Source organism: Amphiura filiformis, chromosome 11 (assembly GCF_039555335.1).
Source record: "Amphiura filiformis chromosome 11, Afil_fr2py, whole genome shotgun sequence".
Classification (NCBI taxonomy): domain Eukaryota; kingdom Metazoa; phylum Echinodermata; class Ophiuroidea; order Amphilepidida; family Amphiuridae; genus Amphiura; species Amphiura filiformis.
Window position 1 is genome coordinate 28,309,410 of NC_092638.1, and position 25,125 is coordinate 28,334,534.

The 25,125-nt window shown below is 35.5% G+C and overlaps 1 protein-coding gene across 1 annotated transcript in view; it reads left to right on the top strand.

Annotated features, from left to right (window-relative positions):
- The window catches only part of LOC140164670 (uncharacterized), a 65,308-nt gene extending 41,448 nt beyond the window's left edge, over positions 1–23,860 (top strand). Inside the window, exons 3-5 of the mRNA XM_072188015.1 lie at positions 2,975–3,139; positions 19,557–19,732; positions 20,587–23,860. Coding sequence (XP_072044116.1) covers positions 20,592–22,496 — 1,905 coding nt within the window. The 5' untranslated portion in view covers positions 2,975–3,139; positions 19,557–19,732; positions 20,587–20,591 and the 3' untranslated portion in view covers positions 22,497–23,860. The remainder of the gene's footprint in view (positions 1–2,974; positions 3,140–19,556; positions 19,733–20,586) is intronic.
- Positions 23,861–25,125: the final 1,265 nt, after the last annotated feature.

The following is a 25,125-nucleotide window of genomic DNA, read 5'->3' on the forward strand; positions in this document are numbered from 1 at the left end:
AAATAGTTTGGTTTATTATTTGGTATTCTTGTGATAGATACAAATTATTAGATGTATTAGAAGTAAGTACTATCAATAATCCCATAATACATCTTGCCAACTGTACAGTATTTTACAACTTTATACACATGCAACATCCCCATCCAAACAAAGTTATTTGTTCTTTTAATTTTTATAAGTATGTTACATGTTTTCCAATCAATGTATCTATTTAATATCTAATGTCATTATACCAAAGAATGCTTAACTAGAATTGCATAAACAACCTCTCTCATCAATTGCAGCTTTCTCTTTCCATTTTCTACATTTAAGGGGGTACTACACCCCTCCATAAATTTGTGTCTATTTTTGCATTTTTCTCAAAAACTAATAACACACTGGTAACAAAAGTTATATTATTGGGGCAAGGAATCCAATTATTACACTGGAATCTCAGTGACCCAAGGCAAGCGATTCATTATTTATGATAAGAAATAAGGTACAGCTACATGTAGGATGTACCTCAATTCCTATCATATATACTGAACCGCTTGTCTTGAGTCACTGAAATTTCAGTGTAGTAATTAGATTCCTTGCTCCAATAATATACATAACTTTTGTTACCAGTGTGTTATTATTTTTTGAGAAAAATGCAAAAATAGTCACAAATTTACCACAAGGGTGTAGTTAATACCTCCCTTAAAGTAACAATGCTGACATTTTTATTATTTTTAATATCATCATGATACTGTTTGAGTCTGTTTCTTATATAATATACATGTAACTCTCTCTCACCAAATAAAAGAAAGTTCACAAGTATACCATTCTCCATTTACTTTCTTCATGTTCTTTGTGTCCACGTTATACATGTAGTTCCAATAAATTGATTGTGAAGATATCAAGCAATTCAGTCCGACTATGCAGCACTTAATTTCTTATGTTTCTACATAATTTTCAAGAATGTACATGTATTTTATGCTTCATTTTGCACAAAACCTACCCCAATCAAACAATTACAATAAACGTAAGTAGCTGCATAACATCATAAAGAAAAAACAAAAAAACCTTAGGATATATTCCATTATCATTTCGCCAGTTTGGTTGCTCTCCTTGGTCTCTTCGCTATTTACTGTAATTAGGTAACTTCCAACACCAACCTTCCTAGTTCAATTCTTTCAATCAAAATTTCACTCCTCTTCTGATGACGACAAATGAAAGTCGAAGTAACACTGTATTATCAATATGATAACTACACATTTATCTTGACAGTTCCTCATTTGCTTGCCCTATTCCTTTTTAAAAGAATTTTTATTTATTACAGTTTAAAAGTTTCGGTCTCATATGAAGGATATGAAGTAATAATATACTATAGGATGAGCCACACATTTGATCAAATGAAGTCTGTAACAAATGTGCATGAAGCATGTGGTGGTATGTCTTGTGTAAGAGATTAACCTGTGGAAGAGGTGATGCATATTTTTTTTGTTCTGTAAAAAAATCTTAGTAACGAAAATGATGAACGGTTCCTTTACATTACTCTATTTAATTATTTATATTATTGTGAAAAACAAAGTAGCTGAGGTGTTAGCTCAATATGCTGGTAAAATATTATAAACGATGACCCCATGTTGACTTTGGCTAAATCAGCTTTATTTTTGATGGAAAGGGGCCTAATTAATTGCCCTTGACATCCGCAATCTTGGAGAAATTTGGTGTGCTGAAAATGTGCTGTTGAAACAGTACGCATAATATTGTAGCGCAAACGTACGTACGTACATTTTACATGTAGGCTAAGCCTTACTATGTGTACTGAAAATGCCCAGCAACTTGTCAATTAAATACAGGATAAGTCTGTTTCTCTGTTCTCATTTTAGGCTAAGTCTTACTATGTGTACTTAAAATGCCAAGCAACTGTCACTCAAACTGCTGATGTGTCAATTTTAAACTGCCGTTTAAAGTGACTTCACTTTTTATACAGGGATTGAATACGAGTGTCGCGTCCCTGCTTATATGAACAGTTTCAATCTTATGTCTTGATCTTGGTGAATCGATGGATGAACTTACATTTCATTATGCAGTAAAAAAAATGTCAATTACCAGCAATGTCATTGTAGGATATACAGCCTGTCTCAAAAAAAATTGTGCAAGTAAAAAGCGCCCTGCAATTAGAAAATACCGTTGTGACATGATGCTTACATCAACATCAAGGGCGCAGTCTTAGCTCTCAAATGCTGTTTGTTCTGTTCAATTTGCTTGTTTCAATTTTGAGATATATTTATTTATTAAACAACGAAAGGTTAAAATCACAATTGTGCCACTTTTACTAGGGAAGAGAGCTGTACATGTAAATCAATGATAGCTGATGTTGATGCATCTAATGCATGCATTAGACGCATCAACATCAGCGCGTGTGCATTATTTTGTCTAATTTCTCTCCCAACAAGTAATTAAAACGCGTTCATTAACCTATAAGTGTGCAATATTTGTTTTAAGTGACCAAGAGAACAGTATTTACCATGATAATATCATTGACATGCACATGTCTTTAATTTTACAGCAGAATGTGAAATATCTATTTATCATTTAATCTTTTTAAGTGGAAAAAGAGAATCATTATTCCTGCATCATGATAAAACAATAAAAGTAGTAAAAAAAATGTATTGTGTAATTGATGCATTCTTTTGATTTCATGAAGGAACTCTTGATAAACTTGATGCTATCACTGATTTACATGTAAAGTAACAGTGACACAATTGTTATTTTACCCTTTCGTTGTTAACTAAACATATCTCAAGATTAAAACAAGCAAATTGAACAGAACAAATGGCATTTGAGAGCTAAGACTACGCCCTTGACGTTGATGTAAGCATCATGTCACAACGGTATTTTATAATTGCCAAAAAGGGCGCTTTTCACTTGGCACAATTTTTTTTGAGACAGGCTGTATAGAGATTTTATTTTGGATGGTGAATTTATTCTTTCTTCTTTTTTCCAGAATCAAGCCAGAGCAGACGTATCAGAATTTTCAGTATAGGTTTATCAATCCAGAAGTATTTACTCATCACCTCCAAGACCTAGGATTCTCACCTACCAAACGCAGTGTGAGCACCCCCGTGATAGGGTATACACTTTGCCACCCCACTTCAATCAAGACAAACAGGTTTGTTGATATTGTAAATTTGGGTTTTTGAAGCATTCAATGTTTCCATAACCCAATCTTTTGCAAATAACTAGTCATGGGCATTCATGGGTGCATGCTGTCGAGGAAGTTACAGTCTGTGCAATAGTGTACACTCAAAAAAGGATGTTGAGTTGGTTTGTGCATTGTTGTTGTCTGGAATGTCAATTTTGTGCTTAAGGAGATAATATGAGACTGCATTTAATAACCTGCTAAAAATCAATATTGTTTTTATAGCAGTACTCTTCAAGGAATAAAATTGCATTATTCCATGATGAAATATTTATCTGATGTAGTACATTGCAGACTTTAGTACTACATATCAACATTATTTCCTTGTGGAATAAAACATTGACTTTATTCCAATTTAAGTAAAAAATGAAATGACGCTAAAAATAATGGGAAAGGTACGTTTTCAATTAATTTATCGAAGCTGGACTATAGCCATAAAACAAGCACTGAGAGGGAAGGAATGCAGGCGCGGATTCAGGGGGGCCGGCGGGCTCCAAAAAAAAAGAGGAAAGGAGAGAAGAGAAAGAGAAAAAAAGAAAAGGAGAAGGGACATCCCCCTCACACCGCCCTGCATGCGCAACTTTATGGGTGCTAATTATAAAGCAATAATTTATACAATACTAAAGTCAAAACTTGTCCACGAATGGCTTCATTTGGGCCGTCTTTTCGCAAATTTTAGGCTTTTTCAAACTAATATTTTACACAATAATAGTGACAAAATGATCCACCAAATGGCTTCAATTGAGTCTTCATTTTCCAAAAGTTTCTAACTTCTGAGGGGGGCACAGTGAGTTGAAAGATGGCCAGTTCCATTTCTTGTCCCAATACGCCTTGCCGTTAACAAGCGTTTTTGTCTTCAATTTGGGTGCATTCAGCCATAAAGTCATGGACATTTTTTTATTGTCATACAACACAATCATAATTATTTCTAAGTAAGTTTTATTGGTACAAAGTTTTACATTACAATGTTATGACGCAATTTTCAGAGGGGGACTTATTTCTTGTGATGTGTTTATTATTATCGGTGTTCCCCTTTGCGGATCTTTCCGGATTTTTCAAATATTGTCAAATTTATGTCTTCAAGGGGCATTCTTAATGGCTTTGGCTAAGGGTTGCTTATACTTGTATTCGCAACTTAGATCTAGTTGTATTTGTTTTTGTCTTTTCAGACAACATGAAAGTATCTAAAAAGCAGTGGGTTATTAGTGTGTGCAAGTATTGTCAAAGAAAATTTATTAGCAACATTCCTCGATACAAATCACATGTTCGCAGCCATGAGTCGACTATAAAGCCTAATTATTGGTACAACAATCCAAACTTGAAGCCAAAAGCTGGCTGTGTACAGCTACACAGTAAAGGAAGACATGAAGGTTATGGTACACCAACAAGATCTCCACATCATCTGGACAATGGAAAAGTTGATGATGAGAAATCCATTTCTTCATCTGCATCACTGCAACATGTAGGTACTCCTGCAAAAGATGAAGTTTATAAATCGTGTAACCATGGTAATGATGTCTTCTGTCAATCAAGTAATATGAAGCAACAATGTCCAATGAGGCTAGGAGGAAAATCTTGTAAAAGCTGCTTCTGCAAGGAGTCTTTCCACCAATCAAGTCATCAGGTACAACATGAAGTGATGCATACAGGAGAGAAACATAATAAATTATGCCACCGATTATAATAATATAATAATAATATCTTTATTTATTCACGGTAAAACATGTTCAATATAAAAGTCATTGTTCTTCCACATGTCCGTGGCATATACACATTAAAGTAACAGAATTATAAATTAAATACATTACAATTATTAAAACATTATTAAAACAATAGTCAGTATATTACAAAATTATGAAAGCATAAGAACATATAATATTTTTTAAAAATTTTAAAACCCAGTAAAACTCATTTCAGTATGACATCAAAATCTAAGAAAATAGGCAAGAAGATAAATATAATCACCAGAATAAAATAAAAGTTGTAGACCTTATATTGCAACATATATATCTGAATACCACTTACACATTCACCAAGTTCACACTCGCTACAAACGCCTATACACACCCCAAGTACACCCCAACTCCAGCACACCCATAAATACCACACACCCACATAACCACACACCCCTTGCACCCACATCTTACTCCCATAGCGCACCTTCATCCTAAATCCACAAGCATGCATCCATAACACAATGACACGGTTTTTAGATATAAAATAGGTTATAAGCTATATTATAATGTACAAAAATATTAATTAAAAGAAGAGCACCAGCAATATAGGAAAATTAAACCACATTGACAAAAGTCTACATCAAATTCAGAATTAAGGCGATTTTACAAATTGCACTAAACTAATACACATTTAAGGAACATCATATTGTACAGGAGCAAGAAGTCAAGATTGAATTTCTATGACACATAAATAAAAAACATTCATATAATACTATCAACATGGTTAAAGCAGTATTTAAAATGTTTAACATTACGGGCAGCTTTTAGATGGTCATCTAGCGCATTCAAGACACAGCACCCCGGTAACTTAGACTTCTCTTCTTAAAATTTGTGTTAGGTTTAGGAATGCTTAGCGCCCGATAGCCACGAAGGTTATATCTCTCATTATTTCTCAGATTAAAAGCGATCACTTAGATAGGGTGCCGTGTCGTTATTCATAATTTTGAACATTGTAACAACATGATAATCACACCTTTGCTTAATACAATCCCAACCTAGAACTGACAGTGCGTTTGAACTAGAATCAGACCATTTAGCGCCAGTGATAATTTTGGCAGCTCTATTCTGGAGTTTTTGAACAATATCCATATCATTAACATTACAAGTAGACCATATTACATCACAGTAGTCTATGTGAGGTGCAATAACACTTTTAAAAATGAGAGACATTGTTTCTGATGGTAATACATTCTTACATTTTCTGAGCATGTATAGACCTGAAAGAACTTTCTTCCTGATGTTGTTTACCTGATCATGCCAGGTCATACTATCATCTACAATGACACCAAGATGTTTACAGTTGTGTACCTGACGAAGTTTAACACCATTTATGTTGACATTGATGTCGTGGTCTTTGACTACAGCAAGGCGTTGTCTTGACCCCATTAACATGAATTCTGTTTTCGACACATTCAAACTTAGTTTATTACATGCAAGCCAATCACTGACATTTACTAAGTCTTTATTAATAATGTCAACTAAGTCATCAATATTGTTACTAACAGCATACAATGCAGTGTCGTCAGCGCATACATACTAACATTAACATGTGAAGTACAAAGAGGTAGATCATTGATATACATAATGAACAACATTGGTCCCAAAATGGAACCTTGAGGTATACCACAAACACTATTTGCTGGCTCAGACATATTACCATTAATTACAGTGTTATGACTTCTTCCAGTCAGATAACTATTAAACCAATTTATGCTTGTCTCGTGAACATTAAAAACTTTCAACTTCTGGAGTAATATTCCATGATTAACCGTATCGAAAGCCTTTTTTAAATCAATCATGACAAGGCCAACATATTTACCTTTGTCAATGGCTTCATACCAGTCCTCAGTAATATTAATTAAGGCAGATAGAGTGGAGTGCTGGGGTCTAAAACCAGACTGCTTATCATAAATCATACCATTAGTATTAAGGAAAGGGTATATTTGATCAAACACCGCTCTCTCAATAACCTTGGAAATTACAGGCAAAATGGAGATGGGTCTGTAATTACCTGGATCCGTAGCGTCACCACCTTTGTAAATAGGACAAACCCGGGCATTTTCCAGGCATCAGGAAAAATCCCGCTTTCCAAAGATAAATTGATCAAATAGGCAATGGGTTCAACGATTGATGCAGCCGCCATTTTGATGAGTTTAGAAGGAAGATCATCTGTGCCTGTAGCTTTTCCCTCCGCAGCGATCGTAACTTGCTGAGGACATATTGATGACTAACAGGCTGGAACATAAAACTCTCACTTGAGTGGGGCATCCTTTCATTGACCAGTTGCCCATCTGCACAGGCGTTTGGAATCTTAGCAGCAAGATCAGGACCTATATTGGCAAAGAATGTATTCATAATATTTGCAATATCTTTTGGTTCTGTTTCATTACCATTTTCTCCTTTAATACAAGTAATACTGGTACCCTTACTTTTACCAGGAATAATCTGTCTAATTGTATTCCACACTTGCTTAGTGTTGTTACTATTTGTTTCAATACTATTAGCAACATATGATTTTTTACTATGCTTGATTTCATAGTTAACCCTATTTTTCATTGATCTGAAGTCAGACCAATCTTTACTTAGTCCAGTCTTAATAGCTTTCTTTTTCAGACAATCGCGCTCACGCATTAGCTTAATGATATCATCGGTGAGCCATGGTGCTTTCTTGTCTCTTACACGTTTCTTTGTAATAGGTGCATGATGGTTACAAACATTTGCAAAAATTGATTGGAAATTATCAACAGCAACATTAATATCATTACAATGTATTACTGGTGTCCAGTCAACATTATTCAAATCCGTGACAAAATCAGTAACATCTAGATGCTTATAGTTACGATTTGATTGATACTTGTGCCCATTGTTACTAACCTTAGTGTTCTTCCCTATATTTACAAACACCAAAGAGTGATCACTAATACCAGTGTGGATTACTCCACTATCATTAACCTTGTTTACATCAGGTACATAGATGTGATCAATTAAAGTAGATGACTTTTCAGTAACACAGTGGGCTCTGTAATTACTTGATGGAGATGATAGCTAGTTTCGACGTTACGTAATCTGTTGGTGTAACAACTTGGGATTGGGGCAATTACATCATAATTCATATCACCAATCATTACAATTTCTTTACCTTCAAGTTTACAACTTTGAATTACTCTTTCAATATGATCAAATAACTCCATTTTGGTATCTGATAACTCCATTTTGGTATGATCAAATAACTCCATTTTGGTATTAGGCAGCATGAAAAACAAATCATTCAGCCAATTAGGACTCGAGAGAACATGAACTGACCCATACAGGAGAGAAACCTCATAAATGTAGATACTGCAACAAATTATTCAGCCAATTAGGAAACAAGAAACAACATGAAAAGATTCATACGGGAGAGAAATCTCATAAATGCAGCTACTGCATTAAATCATTCGCCGATTAGGAAGCAAGGTGCGACATGAACTGACTCATACAGGAGAGAAACCTCATAAATGTAGCTATTGTAACATATCATTCACAACATTGGGAAACAAGAAAGAACATGAAATGATTCACACAGGAGAGAAATCTCATAAATGTAGATACTGCAGCAAATCATTCAGCCGATTAAGACACAAGAAAGGTCATGAACTGACCCATACAGGAGAGAAACCTCATGAATGTAGCTACTGCAATAAATCATTCAGCCAATTAGGAAACAAGATACGACATGAAATGATTCACACAGGAGAGAAGTCTCACAAATGTAGCTATTGCAACAAATCATTCAGCCGATTAGAAAGCAAGAAACATCATGAACTGACCCATACAGGAGAGAAACCTCTTAAATGTAGCTACTGCAACAAATCATTCAGACGATTTCAAAAGAAAAAACTGCATGAACTGACCCACACAGGAGAGAACCCTCATAAATGTAGCTACTGCAACAAATCATTCAGGCTACATGAACACATGAAACGACATGAACTGATTCATAAAGGGGAGAAACCTCATAAATGTAGCTATTGCAGCAAGTCATTCAGTGACTTGAATAACAAGAAAACACATGAAACTATTCATACAGGGGAGAAGCCTCATAAATGTAGGTATTGCCATAAATCATTCAGCAGATTATTCACCAAGAAACAACATGAAATGACCCATACAGGAGAGAAACCTCATAACTGTAGCTATTGCCATAAATCATTCAGCAGATCATATCTCAAGAAACAACATGAACTCACCCATACAGCAGAGGATGTTTAAAGACATTCCCATAACCCAATGGGGTTTCTGACCTTGGTATGTTTGCCTTGGTCTGTATATGTGGCACAGTTGACCATACCTTGCATTGGGATTGTGTGCAAAATATCTGATGTTTTCATCATTTTATTTAACATTCAAAACATTGAGACTTATTATGAATAAAATTAATGCAGTGGGTCAATATGAATATTTTCTATAAGAAAATCCAATTTAATTTAATAAGTCTCGCCTATTAGCTAGTTGGCTGCAATTTTAAAATTACTATTTTGTGTGTGTGGTAATGGGGACTTTGCCTTTAAGGGGGGTACTACACCCCTCGATAAATTTGTGTCTATTTTTGCATTTTTCTCAAAAAATAATAACACACTGGTAACCAAATTTATGTATATTATAGGGGCAAGGAATCCAATTACTACACTGGAATTTCAGTGACCCAAGACAAGCGGTTCGTTATTTATGATAAAAAATCAGGTACCGCAAGGATGTACCTCATTTCCTATCATATATGCTGAACCACTTGTCTTGAGTCACTGAAATTTCAGTGTAGTAATTGGATTCCTTGCCCCAATAATATACATACATTTTGTTACCAGTGTGTTATTATTTTTTGAGAAAAATGCAAAAATAGTCACAAATTTACCACAGGGGTGTAGTACCCCCTTAAAATTAGGTCATATTGATCAAATTTCCCAATCATAGTGCATTGTAGGAATACCTTTACCATACAGAAAAGTAAGGCCAAGAAAAAAAAATTGGTTGTCCTATTTCTGGGGTAAGTGTGCGGGTACAAAAATTTTGAATTGTAAAATGCTTCTAAGTTATGGTAGGTATTCTTTTGTACGGTAAAAACATTTTTCCTTTTTTTTTTTTTTTGGGATGGTCCATTCTCAGCTTAGGGGGCATATATATTATATATAGACCCTATCCAAGTCTACATCACTCATCCTCATTTAAATAAACTTCTGTCCACTAGGAGGCCTCCGCGGAACAATTCTCACGATAATACAATAAAACAGGTGATGGGTACAAATGGTTGTGGAATCAAACTAGAGACCTGTCCCTCTGACACTTAGAACTGTCCACCAACATTGCTGCCATTTTAATTATTATACCATATCAGTTGGTTTATTCAATAGTGTCTATAGGTGGTGATGGTCCAAGGGTTGCGCCAAATTAGGTGAAGTTCCGTGAGATATGCATGATTACTTTGTATTCAATGCATTATTCCTGGCATTGCACATTATTTTTTCATACACAACGTCAATAAAATTATGAGTTTACTTTTTATTTTCAAGCGGCACAAGCGTAAACATGTTTGCATTTAACATAATGCCCTATTTTATATTTGGCTAGGCCATTGATACATGTGCCTTAATCATGACAAAGACATCATGACATTTTTAGGTCATGATGAAGCTACACTAGCCATAAAGCGGGGAGTGAGATGGAAGGTGGGGGTGGGTGTGTGATCAAAGAAAGTTTATTTTGGTATTTTCATACCTTTTATCAAACTTTTTGAGAAAATTCCTTCATGAGCGTTCTAATTTTATAAGTTTGCTATCTACTCAAGATAGCAAGCATTAAATTGAAAATAAGTATTTTTCAATTTCTTAAAAGGATGACCAAGAAAGGAGAGTCTGGCTATAGATCACTATAAGTGGGACCAATTTTCGGATTACATATCTTTTATTCAATTTATTTTCTTGAATCAAGAGGTGAAAAACTTGGTTTGGTTGATCGAAGAGAATCGTATTTCAAGAAAAACAGATTTGGGGTCAAAAGGTCATCAAGGCATTATTTCAAAGCGAATAGAAGCAAAAATTTAAAACGTCCAACTTTATCCAGCTTTGAAAAAAAAAGTTAGCAAATATTTTTTTTATTTAGGGTATATAACTTCGATGTTTTTTCAATTTGTGTTAAATATTTGGGAACTTGGGTACCCGGCAATTGGTGAGAGCCTTATATGGAACATCATTATTTAAGGAAGCATGCCCTCCCAGGGCGCCCTCAAACATTTAGCCATCAAATGTTTTTAAAGGGGCATTGTTAATGGCTATGGCTAAGGGTCGCGTATACTTGTATTTACAACTTGCACTTGCTGGCAGAGACGAACGGCACTGGTTTACATTTTGAGAGCGTATATCGTAAAAATAGGGTGGTAATTATAACAACAACTGATAATCTGATTGGCCGATTGCATGTCAAAGGTTTGGTCGGTGCACAGCAGTGTTCATACAAGATCCGTATATACAATGTAGCTCATTAACAGGGCGCTCACGTCAATCAGAGCAAATATTTATGTAGTTGTATTTGTTTTTATATTTTCAGACAACATGAAAGTATCCAAGAAGCAGTGGGTCGTATGCTGCAAGTATTGTCAAAGAAAATTTATTGGCAACATTCCTCGATACAAATCACACATTCGCAGCCATGAGTTGACTATAAAGCCTTATTGGTACAGCAATCCTGACTTGAAGCCCAAAGCTGGCTGTGTACAGCTACACATTAGGCACAGCAAAGTTAGACGTGAAGGTCATGGCACATCAACAAGATCTCCACATCATCTGGACAATGGAAAAGTTGATGATGAGAAATTCATTTAAGTCATCTGCATCACTTCCATGTGTAGGTACTCCTGCAAGAGATGAAGTATATAAATTAGGTAACCATGTCAATGATGTCATCTGTCAATCAAGTAATATAAAGCAACAACGTCCAATGAGGCTAGGAGGAAAACCTCATAAAAGCTGCTTCTGCAAGGAGTCTTCCCACCAATCAAGTCATCAGGTACAACATGAAGTGATACAAAGAAGGGAGAAACATTATCAATGTAGATACTGCAACAAATCATTCAGCCAATTAGGAGTCAAGAATCGTCATGAACTGACCCATACAGGAGAGAAACCTCATCAATGTAGCTACTGCAACAAATCATTCAGCCAATTAATAAGCAAGAAACGACATGAACTGACCCATACAGGAGAGAAACCTCATAAATGTAGATACTGCAATATGTCATTCACTGTTATGAGCACCAAGAAACGTCATGAATTGACTCACACAGGAGAGAAACCTCATCAATGTAGCTACTGCAACAAATCATTCAGCCGATTAGGAAGCAAGAAACAACATGAACTGACCCATACAGGAGAGAAACCTCATAAATGTAGCCATTGTAATAAATCATTCAGCCAATTAGGAAACAAGAAAGAACATGAAATGACCCATACAGGAGAGAAACCTCATAAATGTAGCTATTGTAACAAATCATTCAGCCGATTAGCTTACAAGAAACAACATGAATTACTGGCCCATACAGGAGAGAAACTTCAGAAATGTAGATCATTCAGCCAATTAGGAAGCAAGATACCACATGAAAAGATTCACACAGGAGAGAAACCTCATAACTGTAGATTCTGCAAGAAATCGTTCAGCCTATTAGGAAACAGGTGCGTCATGAAGCGATTCATACAGGGGAGAAACCTCATAAATGTAGATACTGCAACAAGTCCTTCAGCCAATTAGGAATCAAGAAACAACATGAACTGACCCATACAGGAGAGAAACCTCATAAATGTAGTTACTGCAACAAATCATTCAGCAGGTTATTCACTAAGAAAGAACATGAACTGACCCACACAGGAGAGAAACCTCATAAATGTAGCTATTGTAACGTATCATTCAGTCGATTAGCTTACAAGAAACAACATGAAAAGATTCATATGGGGGAGAAACCTCATAAATGTAGCTACTGCAACAAATCATTCACCAATATGAGTACCAAGAAACAACATGAACTGACCCATACAGGAGAGAAACCTCATAAATGTAGCTATTGTCATAAATCATTCAGGCATCTGAGAAGCAAGAAAGCGACATGAATTGATTCATACAGGAGAGAAACGTCATATATGTAGCTATTGTAATAAATCATTTAGCTATGTACAAAACAAGAAACAACATGAAAAGATTCACACAGGGGAGAAACCTCATAGATGTAGCTACTGCAACAAATCATTCAGCCGATTTGAAAGCAAAAAACACCATGAAATGACCCACACAGGAGAGAAACCTCATAAATGTAGCTACTGCATTCAATCATTCAGCCAATTAGGAACCAAAAAACGTCATGAATTGACCCATACAGGAGAGAAACCTCATTGTTGTAGCTATTGTAACAAATCATTCAGATGCCTGACTAGCAAGAAAAAAACATGAAACGATTCATACAGGAGAGAAACCTCATACATGTAGCTACTGCAACAAATCATTCAGCCGATTAGGAAACAAGAAACAACATGAAAAGATTCACACAGGAGAGAAACCTCATAACTGTAGCTACTGCAATAAATCATTCAGTGATATGAGTACCAAGAAACATCATGAACTGACCCATACAGGAGTGGAGCCTCATAAATGTAGCTATTGTCATAAATCATTCAGCAATGCAGATAACAAGAAACAACATGAAATGACCCATACAGGGGAGAAACCTCATAAATGTAGCTATTGCCATAAAGCATTCAGCAGATCAGATAACAAGAAACAGCATGAACTTGCCCATACAGGAGAGAAACCTCATAACTGTAGCTATTGTAGCAAATCATTTAGCCACTTAGGCAGCAAGAAACAACATGAATTGATTCACACAGGGGCGAAACCTCATAACTGTAGCTATTGTCATAAGTCATTCAACAGATCATATAACAAGAAACAACATGAACTGACCCATACAGGAAGGTATTAGGCCAAGAACAAATTATTTGGTTGTCCTATTCACATCTTTCCTGGGGCAAGTGCGGGTAGGTGAAAAAACTTGTGAGAAAGTGTCAACTTTGTGAGAAGTGTCAACTATCGGTTTTAACAATTTTAAATAGTAAAATTTTAAATCGTAAATTTTAAAATTAGTGTAGGTATATTCTTTTGTACAGTAAAAACCCTTTTCCTGTTTTCAGTTTGATGTAGTCTGTGTTACTTACATGATATATGTGGGGTGTTGTTCATTATATTGAGGTATTTTTGGATAAATTATGAATATTTGAAGAGTTCATTTCTGCAAGAAGCGATATATCCATTTTTCTTGATATGAGATATAGGCAAATATATAACTTGTCAAATATAAAGAAGTCACAAAAACAAAATATGTGCTGTGTTCGATCATTTCATAGTTTCAAAAATATATGTATTTTTTTCTCACCTGGAAGGTAGGAGACTATATGATTATTCACTTTTCCGGATGGATGTATGTATATGACATTTTTGGTTCAAGTTTCAGTTAAAGTTTCGATCTCATATGAACAGGTTAAATACCATGTTTTGATGAATCCATGTTTGGGAAATTATTGGATCCAAAACATAATAATGATAAAATTGGATGCTTTACGTGACGTAAGCCCAGTATTTATTGGTGTCATCCAATATTTTAAAACTCATGGCTCGTAAATAAATATGGGCTCAAATCGATCCAATTTTATATCATTTAATAATGTTTTGATGGTCCATGTATGTGAAAATATTGGATCCGAAACATGATAAAATTGCATGTTTTACGCCCAATATTTGGGCAATTCCAAGCGTTGCGGAATGATGCAAACTGCCTTCGTACGAATTTCTTTTTGATGCAGCAACCAAACATGTATTAACAGCACAAGGTGAATAGCATAATGTTAAAGTATTTTTGATAAGTGAATGATTAAGGTAGGAGAAACTTTTCCAAACCACCCTAATTTCCTAATTTGCATATGCAAAGTTAAAAGCGTTCTTGGAATGATGCCGCACAGGAGCAGTCTTTTTGCACTAAAACATTTTTAACAAACTCTGTGAGTTTAGTAATCTGAGATATTAAATTTGCCACTTAATGTAAAGCTTAGGATGTAAACTGACAATTGTCAGTATCGATTTAAAAAAAAATTGGGCATCGTTTCTTTATGCCAAATTTGCCGACACTAGGTCACGCTATGGAATGATGCAAGGAGCGTTATGGAATGATGCTGTGTGTAAAATCCATAGAAAATGAAAAGCAGTCCATGTTTGAAAATAAAAATAAATGTATCAATAAATTTGAGTAAATTGTGTTTTATATACTTAGCTACTTATGTTAGCTGACAAATATCAATATTTATCCAAAAATATTTATCACCGATTTTTTTTAAATCCGATAACATGTGTTGCATGGTCACATTTTGAAACTAAAATTATGTCAACATTCTGCTAGTTTAAAATTCTTGGAAGTGAAATTTAGCACTGGATGTTAGCCATAGAATGTAACATAACAACTATCACCATCTATCAAGAAATAATCATCACTGTTTTTATTTTATCGTAAATTTAAAGAAAAAATCCTTGCAATCCATGAATCCTTATGGCGTTGCGGAATGATGCAGGGGGTTTTGTGGAGAAATGTCACTGACAATGGTTCAGGCAATGCTGAAACATCAATTACTGTAAAGATAGTTCTGTGCAATGCATTTCAGAAAGTTTTAACCCAAAATTGTGAATATTTTTTTCAAACGGGCACATTATGAATTATGCATCATTCCGCAACGTTGCGGAATTATGCAACTTTAATTGGTCGTTACCGCCGCAAATTAGACTTTTTGAAAATTATTTTTGTTTCATTGGATGGGGATGAATAAATTTGCTTTGCATTCTAGTTTCAATGAAAATCAACCTTATTTTAAAATTGCAGTGGTAATAAATGATACTTTTGCGTTGCGGAATGATGCTTTTAATCGTAAAATTGGTACTCAAACAATGCTGACGAAGCTACACGTTATAAAATTTGAAAATTTCTGGTGTTTATATGTTAAGCTAGTTATAAACTTTATATTCACATGCATAATTTGTTTCCAAAATTTTACAGTACAGAGCAGTTGCTGTGTTTTTAGTTTTGCTGCTTTTACCAGTCAAGAATATGCAAATTTATGCGAATTAGGATGTTTTTCTAACAATGGACACCATTTCCTCCTAAAAAAGTACGTTTTCAGAAAATATCGCTTTTTAGCTACAATATGAGACCAAAATCACATAATTGACTTGATTTTTAAATTTTGACAATTTGGGCGAGGTTGCTTGGAATTGACCATTTATTGGTATCGCTATGTGTTTTAAAATAGTGGGCTCGACTATGTTTAGCCCAATATTTTTAAAACTCATCGCTTACCAATCAGCTCATAGGTCAACCAATAAATATGGGCTCAATTAATCCTATTTTATTTTAAACTTGAATACTGAGGTCAAAGGTCATTTGAGGTCAACTTATAAAATATTCTGATGAACAAATAGTCAAATGAATATTTAGGGACGCACCATTTGATACTCAGGGGGGTGGGGGGTAGGAAGTTGGGGTCGGGGAAAGAAATTTTTTTTTCGCCGCCAAAGTTTTTTTAATTTCATGCATTAATACACAGTTAGGTGGGGAAGTGTTTTTTTTTAGTGTTGTTTTTTTTTTTGCTTATGTAGTGGGTGAAGTTTTTATGCCTTCACGGAGATATGTTTCCTGGTTGTCCGTCTCTCTGTCTGTCCGTCCGAGCTTGCGAGTGCAATTTCTCAGAATTGGTAAGACGTACAGTGATGCAAGTTGGTGGAGGGATGGTCATTGGGGGTCTTCAAATTATAGGAGGTTTTCGTTGCAAAATATGGTAATTAAGTACCTAATTTGCATAATTTATGCGTAATAAGCAAAATACCTTGTGCACAGATTATCTGGAGATCCGTATGGGGTACAGTGGCGTAACTTGGTGAGAAGTAGCGGGCCAGATGTTCGCGACCTGATTAGATTTTCAGCGCAAAATATGCTAATTACGTACCTAATATTTGATGCGTATCAAGCAAAAAAACCCTTGTGAACAGATTATCTGGAGATCCGTATAGGTTACAGTGACGTAACTTGGTGGGGAGTAGCGGGCCAAAGGTTCTTGACCTGATAAGATTTTCAGCACGAAATATGGTAATTAAGTACCTAATTTGCATAATTTATGCGTAACAAGCAAAATACCATTTTCTCAGAGACTAGGGATCGCACGTTCCTCAAACTTGGTGGGTGGGTGCATCTTGACCCTAGACAGAACAAGTTTGTATTGGTCAGTGGGTCAAGGTCACCAGAGGTCATCCAGGGGTCATCTGAGGTCAAATTAGCAAAAACTGCCATATGGGCATGAAACTGGGCGAGTACAGTCAACATTTAGAGCCAATTTTTTGATGGTCATTTCAGGGTCAGCCAAGGTCACCCAGGGGTCATCTGAGGTCAAATTACTAAAATTATTGTATGGGCATGAAACTTGGTGGGTACAGTCAACATTTAGAGCCAAAATTTTGGAAGGTCATTTTGGGGTCATCCGGGGTCATCTGAGGTCAAGTTACTAAAAACTGTCGTATGGGCATGAAACTTGGCTCTAAATGTTGACTGTACTCGCCCATGTAGTTTTTAAGATGTTTGTAGTTTACGGTATTTTTCCTTTTGTGCAGCGCCTAGAGACCCTTTGTTTTGTGCGCTTTATAAATGTCCATTATTATTATTATTATTATTATTACAGTCAACATTTGGAGTCAAATTTTTGGAAGGTCATTCCAGGGTCATCCAGGGGTCATCTAAGGTCAAGTTACTAAACTGTTGTATGGGCATGGAACTTGGTGGGTACAGTCAGCATTTAGGGTTACATTTTTGGGCGGTCATTTTGGGGGTCACCCAGGGGTCATCTGAGGTCAAATTATTAAAAACTGACGTATGGGCATGAAACTTAGTGGGTACAGTTAACATTTAGAACCAAAATTTTGGAAGGTCATTTTGGGGCCATCTGGGGTCATCTGAGGTCAAGTTACTGAAAACTGTCATATGGGCATCATACGCCTCAAGGTGCATTGTGGCCGGCGCCGAGAACCGCTCTAGTTTTTTCAAAACTTCCTACCCCACCCTGAGAATCTAATGGTGCGCCCCTTACTCTGCGTGGTTACCAGTACCCATTTCTTCAGGCTATATTGGGACCACAATCCCTTACCAAAAGTAGTTGCAGTAGTAGGCGGTCACAAAAGCAGGCGAGACTGGTGATTTGACTTGTTTAAAGTTGTATATCAATTTACGGTAGATGTTGGTAGCCTTGATACAAAAAGTTTGAAAATTATGTATACTGCGCCAATAAAGTATCCTTACAGTTGGAAAAATAATCACAATTTCAAAAGTGAACAATATTTGGGTATATTTGTTTTTTTAATAGATGCACTATTTAATCCTGCACATTATGACACCACAGTGAATCCAATGTGACTTCAAGAAACAAAGTTACAAGCATTTGAATAGACGAAGGTACAGTTTTAAAAGTGACAAACTGTCCTAATCAAAACTCCACAGACTAGACATCTGGTTTGAGAGTGGTGAATGGCTAATTTATGCGTTTGGCTTTAATTTAAAACAAAAGGAACAAAAGAAAACTGAAACAAAAGAACTGACAAATAAAATGATAGTTATGAAAAGTACAGAGAAGTAAAAACTGATATAAAAACTGCTTTAAATAACGCTTCATTGAAGAAACTGTGTTGTCTCTTTGTTGCGCTTGTTGGAATCTTTTTGCGCCTTGCATAGGCCAGTTTGTCACTTTTAAAACTGGACCTTCGTCTATTCAATTGCCGGTGATCCGAAGGTCCCAGGATTTGAACAGTGAAATTTTTTCACTGGCTGTCATTTATGTATGTGTTGACTTAGTGTTAAAAAAAACCTTTCTCATATTTAATTTACCACATAGATTAAACTTTATTTCTCCGTCATGTGAAAGCAAAGTAATCAGTTTGTGATATTTCTTGTTTGGTTGATTTATGCTCAAATCATGCACACCAAAGACCAAGTGTATTTCACATGGTGTTTCACAAGAGTACTTTGAATCGTGCATTTCATGTTTCTTTTGATTATTATCTTTTAAGTTTTATTGTTGCTTAAATTAATCGACCCAAACCCCAAAATATAGTTAATTTTCAATTTTACTTTTTTATTTCAAGGAGCACTTCGTGATCCTAACAACCTCTTTTTATGACATTTTTCAATAGATATCCACGAAAAAAGCATATTCCCAAAATTTTAGTTGATCCCGATTTTGTGTTGGCTCAACTTTTTTTTTATGAAGCTGTGGATCACGAAATGCCCTTTTAATTAATCATTTATATATTTATTTATTTATTTTTTATTGTGTGCATGTGAGAGGGTGCGGGCTGTAGGGGTCTGCACATCCCTACCAATAAAAAATTCCCCCCCCCCCCCAGTTAACTAAGGTACTGAATCGATGGATGTGAAAACAGTCATTTTTTTATTTCTATCATATCATTAAACATTAAAAAAAAATGACAATTACCAGCAATAGTATGATATAGAGATTTTAATTTGGGACGGTGAATTCACTCTTTCTTTTTTTTTCCAGAATCTAGCCAGAGCAGACGTATCAGAATTTTCAGTATTATCGTGTAATCAATCCAGAAGCTATATTTACTCATCACCTCCAAGGTCCAGGATTCTCACCTACCAAACAGTGAACACAGTGTGAGCGCCCCCGTGATAGGGTACACTTAACCACCCTACTTCAATCAAGACAAACAGGTTTGTTGATATACTGTAAAATTTTGAATTTTGATTTTTGAAGCATTCAATGATTCAAAACCCAATCTTTTCTAATAAGAGACTGGACTGAACATAACATGCTAAAAAAATCAGTACTGCTTTTTCCATAGAGCTCTTGAACTAAGGATTCAAATTTATTCCATGGTGAAAATTTTATCTGGTGTTTAAAAAATAGATATGGAAAAGTTAACTTTTACTGCTATGAAATGAATGTATGTTCCCTTATATAAAAAGGCAAAGGTTCAGTTTTCAATTTCTAGAAGCTGGACCAGCCATAAAACAGGGAGTGAGAGGGAAGGGTGTGTGTTTGTGGGTGCGTGATCAGAGAAAGTTTATTTTGTAAATTTTATACCTTTTGTGAAACCCCTTTATGGGTGTTCTAATTTGAGAAGCTTGTTATCTACTCAAGATATCAAACATTTCAATTGAAAATAATCTGTCTTTTTCAATTTCTTATATATGGGATGAAAGAAAATTTGTTATGGTCATACCTTATTAATAAAACCTTTTTGGAAAACCATGTAGGGATGATCTTCTTTAAGGAAATTGTTGTCTTCTGAAAATTAAAATTGAATGGCTGATAAAGAAACTGAACAAAAAAATTATCTGACTATTTTCATCCCTTTTATCAAACCTTTCTGGATGATCTATTATTTATACCATCATCATTAGGCTGATAACATGTCAAAACATTTATCTGTGCAGAGCAGGGTTTATAAAAGATCCGCACATGTTGCCCATTAACAGAGTCATTGTGTCAATCAGAGTAAAAGAGTGCCGTACTTCTCTGGAAGCTAGTGTAGCTCTAGTTGCATTTGTTTTTATCTTTTCAGACAACATGAAAGTATCTAAGAAGCAGTGGGTTGTGTGCAAGTATTGCCAAAGAAAATTTATTGGCAACATTCTTCGATACAAATCACATGTACACAGCCATGAGTCGACTATAAAGCCGTATTGGTATAGCAATCCAAACTTAAAGCCAAAAGCTGGCTGTGTACAGCTACACATTAGGCACAGCAAAGGAAGACATGAAGGTTATGGTACATCAACAAGATCTCCACATCATCTGGTAGATGAGAAATCCATTTCTTCATCTGCATCACTTCCATGTGTAGGTATTCCTGAAAGAGATGAAGGTTATAAATCGTGTAACCATGGCAATGATGTCATCTGTCAATCAAGTAATATGAAGAAACTACGTCCAATGAGGCTAGGAGGAAAACCTCATGAAAGCTGCTTCTGCAAGGAGTCTTCCCACCAATCAAGTCATCAGGTACAACATGAAGTGATACGTACAGGAAAGAAGCCTCATGAATGTAGATACTGCAACAAATCATTCAGCCAATTAGGAAAAAAGAAAGAACATGAACTGATTCATACAGGAGAGAAACCTCATCAGTGTAGATACTGCAACAAATCATTCAGCCGATTAGGAAGCAAGAAACGACATGAACTAATTCATACAGGAGAGAAACCTCATAAATGTAGCTACTGCAACAAATCATTCACTGATATGAGTAACAAGAAATATCATGAACTAACCCATACAGGAAAGAAACCTCATAAATGTAGCTATTGCAACAAGTCATTCTGTCAATTAGGAAACAAGATACGACATGAACTGATTCATACAGGAGAGAAACCTCATAAATGTAGCTATTGCAACAAGTCATTCTGTCAATTAGGAAGCAAGATACGACATGAACTGATTCATACAGGAGAGAAACCTCATAAATGTAGCTATTGCAACAAGTCATTCAGCCGATCAGAAACTAGGAAACATCATGAACTGAACCATACTGGAGAGAAACCTTTTAACTGTAGTTATTGTAATAAATCATTTAACTGTGTACAAAGCAAGAAACAACATGAAAAGATCCATACAGGGGAGAAGTCTCATAAATGTAGCTACTGCAACAAATCATTCAGGCAATTAGGACACAAGAAAAAACATGAACTGAACCATACTGGAGAGAAACCTTTTAACTGTAGTTATTGTAATAAATCATTTAACTGTGTACAAAGCAAGAAACAACATGAAAAGATCCATACAGGGGAGAAGTCTCATAAATGTAGCTACTGCAACCAATCATTCAGCCAATTAGGACACAAGGTACGACATGAACTGACCCATACAGGAGAGAAACCTCATAAATGTAGGTATTGCAACAAATCATTCAGCCGATCAGAAACTAGGAAACATCATGAACTGAACCATACTGGAGAGAAACCTTTTAACTGTAGTTATTGTAATAAATCATTTAACTGTGTACAAAGCAAGAAACAACATGAAAAGATCCATACGGGGGAGAAGTCTCATAAATGTAGCTACTGCAACAAATCATTCAGGCAATTAGGACACAAGAAAAAACATGAACTGAACCATACTGGAGAGAAACCTTTCTGTAGTTATTGTAATAAATCATTTAGCTGTGTACAAAGTTTGGAACAACATGAAAAGATCCATACAGGAGAGAAGTCTCATAAATGTAGCTACTGCAACCAATCATTCAGCCAATTAGGAAGCAAGAAACGACATGAACGGATTCATACAGGAGAGAAACCTCATGAATGTAGCTATTGTAACAAATCATTTAGACACTTGCTAACCAAGAAAAAACATGAAACTATTCACACAGGAGAGAAACCTCATAACTGTAGCTATTGCCATAAATCATTCAGCACATCAGATAACAAGACACAACATGAACTCACCCACAGAGGAGAGAAACCTCATTACTAAATCGATTAGCCACTTTTAAAGCAAGAAACAACATGAACAGATTCATACAGGGGAGAAACCTCCTAAATGTAGCTACTGCAACAAATCATTCTCCGATATGAATGAGTACCAAGAAACATGAACTGATTCATACAGGGGAGAAACCTCCTAAATGTAGCTATTGTAACAAATCATTCACTGTGAGTACCAAGAAACGTCATGATATGATTCATACAGGAGAGAAACCTCGTAACTGAACCCATTGTAATAAATCATTCACGACATTGGGATACAAGACAGAACATGAAATGACTCTCATAACTGTAGCTATTGCAACTAGTCATTCAGCAGATCATATCTCAAGAAACAACATGAACTCATCCATACAAAAAGTAAGGCCAAGATATAAAATTGTTTGGTCATCTATTCAAAATTTTCTGAGTAAACACGGGTAGGTGGAAAAACTTGTGAGAAGTGTGATTGTTGGTAGAAGTGTGAACTCTCCCGTTGTTCAGATATATTAAAATTAGGTTTTATTGCCAGAGACTACTTGAAAAGTATTATTGTACAGTAAACAAACTTTTTCCTATTTTCAAAATTTGAATCACTATGGAAATATTCATCTATCAATGTCTATGTTGAGTTCAGTGTTCAGTTCAAAATCACATAGTGAGGTCAACTTGTAAAATAGGATGAAAATGGATAAAAATGGTCTCACGTGAACAGTTCAATTCCAATTGCAACCAAACTTGTGTCATAGCTGTAACGGGTGGAATTCATGGTCACATACTGAGGTCAATGCAAAGGTCACTTGAGAATAACTTTGATATGCATGGTAATTGCATGTAAAGCAGGCGACACTTTGGTTTGAGAACCGCATTTAGGTTTATTTTTGAATACATTTCTATCTTGAATGCTGGTGTCATGTTATATAAAATCATTTAGATGAGAACATTGCTTTATTATTTTGTTGTTCTGTTTTTGTGTGCTCAAAACTTTTCTTTTAGGCAAAACAAAAACCTGGTCTATGTGCCTGTTCGAAGCAGATTTTGCATTTTTAGCCGATTTTAGAATTTGACTGATTTTTTTTTTCATATTCGGAACAGTTGCAATATTTGCTTAGATTTTTTCCCCAGATCTGTCAAGCTTTCTGTGATTCTTCAGGGTCATCTACAGGCAGCTATCTACATCCCGCTCACACTGGGCAAAAGTCGCCAGAATCGATTTCACAATTAACTTAATTTGTATTGTGTAATCACATGTGTAATCACATACAGTCATAATCAATCATAATTCAAACTGTCATACTATAATAATCCAATGATTCATTTGAATTGAATTTGAATATGATTAATTAGGACTTAAGGTTACACAAAGAGACGTATAATAAAAATCCCTTTAAAAGGGAATACCCAGGCCGTACGGAGGTCACATGACTGCACAACCCCCTGGACTGCTCCCACCTTGGCTCCACATACATGTAGCTGCAAAGAGGTAGGCAGTATATGCAGTAAGCCTATATAAAACACATGTCTTCTGATCAGTCAAGAAGGTGGTGATTCAACCAAAGAACTAGTAAGCCTACTCCACAACTGAGCTATGATTGCTGAATAAGTATAGGCTATGAACTACCTGTATGCTACTACTAGCCTACTGGTACTACATGTAGCCCTCTGACTGCAGTCAGAGAACATCAATCCCCATTATGCCAATATGTTTGTATATAAATGTATATGAATGCATGTGGTGTTACTATGCTATAGAACATTTCGCTCAGAGGTCACAGCTATGATATCAATTTAAAGTAAATGATTTGGTACATGAAGAACAATCAAAACTAATTATGAACTTGAGACGGCCAGATTTAGTGACCTTCTCTGTCAAACATTGCACAGATTCTCATGTTGAGTATCTGTGATTTTTGTGAGTGAGAATGTTTCACTGGCAAATGCTTAATCAATGCTTAATTATTTTGATAAAAGTAGGCCTATATCAAACAGTCTAAGTGGAATAACTTGCATGATGGGAGCATGAGGATTTTTACAATTAATTTTAAAAGTGTCCGATTATAATAGCAGACTTTAATAGTAGTAGTTTAATGGTTCCTTCTAATTCAGTCTGTGATGAGAACAACAATGCAATTCAAATCATAGATGTTTAAGAAGTGTGACCTCAAACCAGCCAGCCAGCTAGCCAAGTTCATGAATTAGTGGCCATGGCCATTCACCGGTCAACTTTCATATTGCAACATCATCCCTATATGTCAAAAAATAACTTCATAGGCTACAGAACAGCTGTACGAATAATTGTCATGGGGACTTGAATGAGGTTAATATTCCACCCATTCCTTGGGTAAAGTCAAGCACTACTAAATATAGTTTTATGAATTTTGTCATGGGGAGTGAGGTTAGTTTTTTAGTAGCCTGCAGATCCATTAGATACTCTGCATTATCCTGTAAAATAATTTTAATGAGGACGAAGCAAATGCATTTGGCTACTTGTTCAAAGGCCAATTTGGGTTCAAAGGACAAGGTCTAAACTGAATGTAATATCACCAGGCTGAAGCCTGGGTGAAAAAAACGTATAAAAGACTTTTAAAGGAATTTTTATCATGTCTTGACCGTGGATCGATAGGCCTACGCCCCGATGC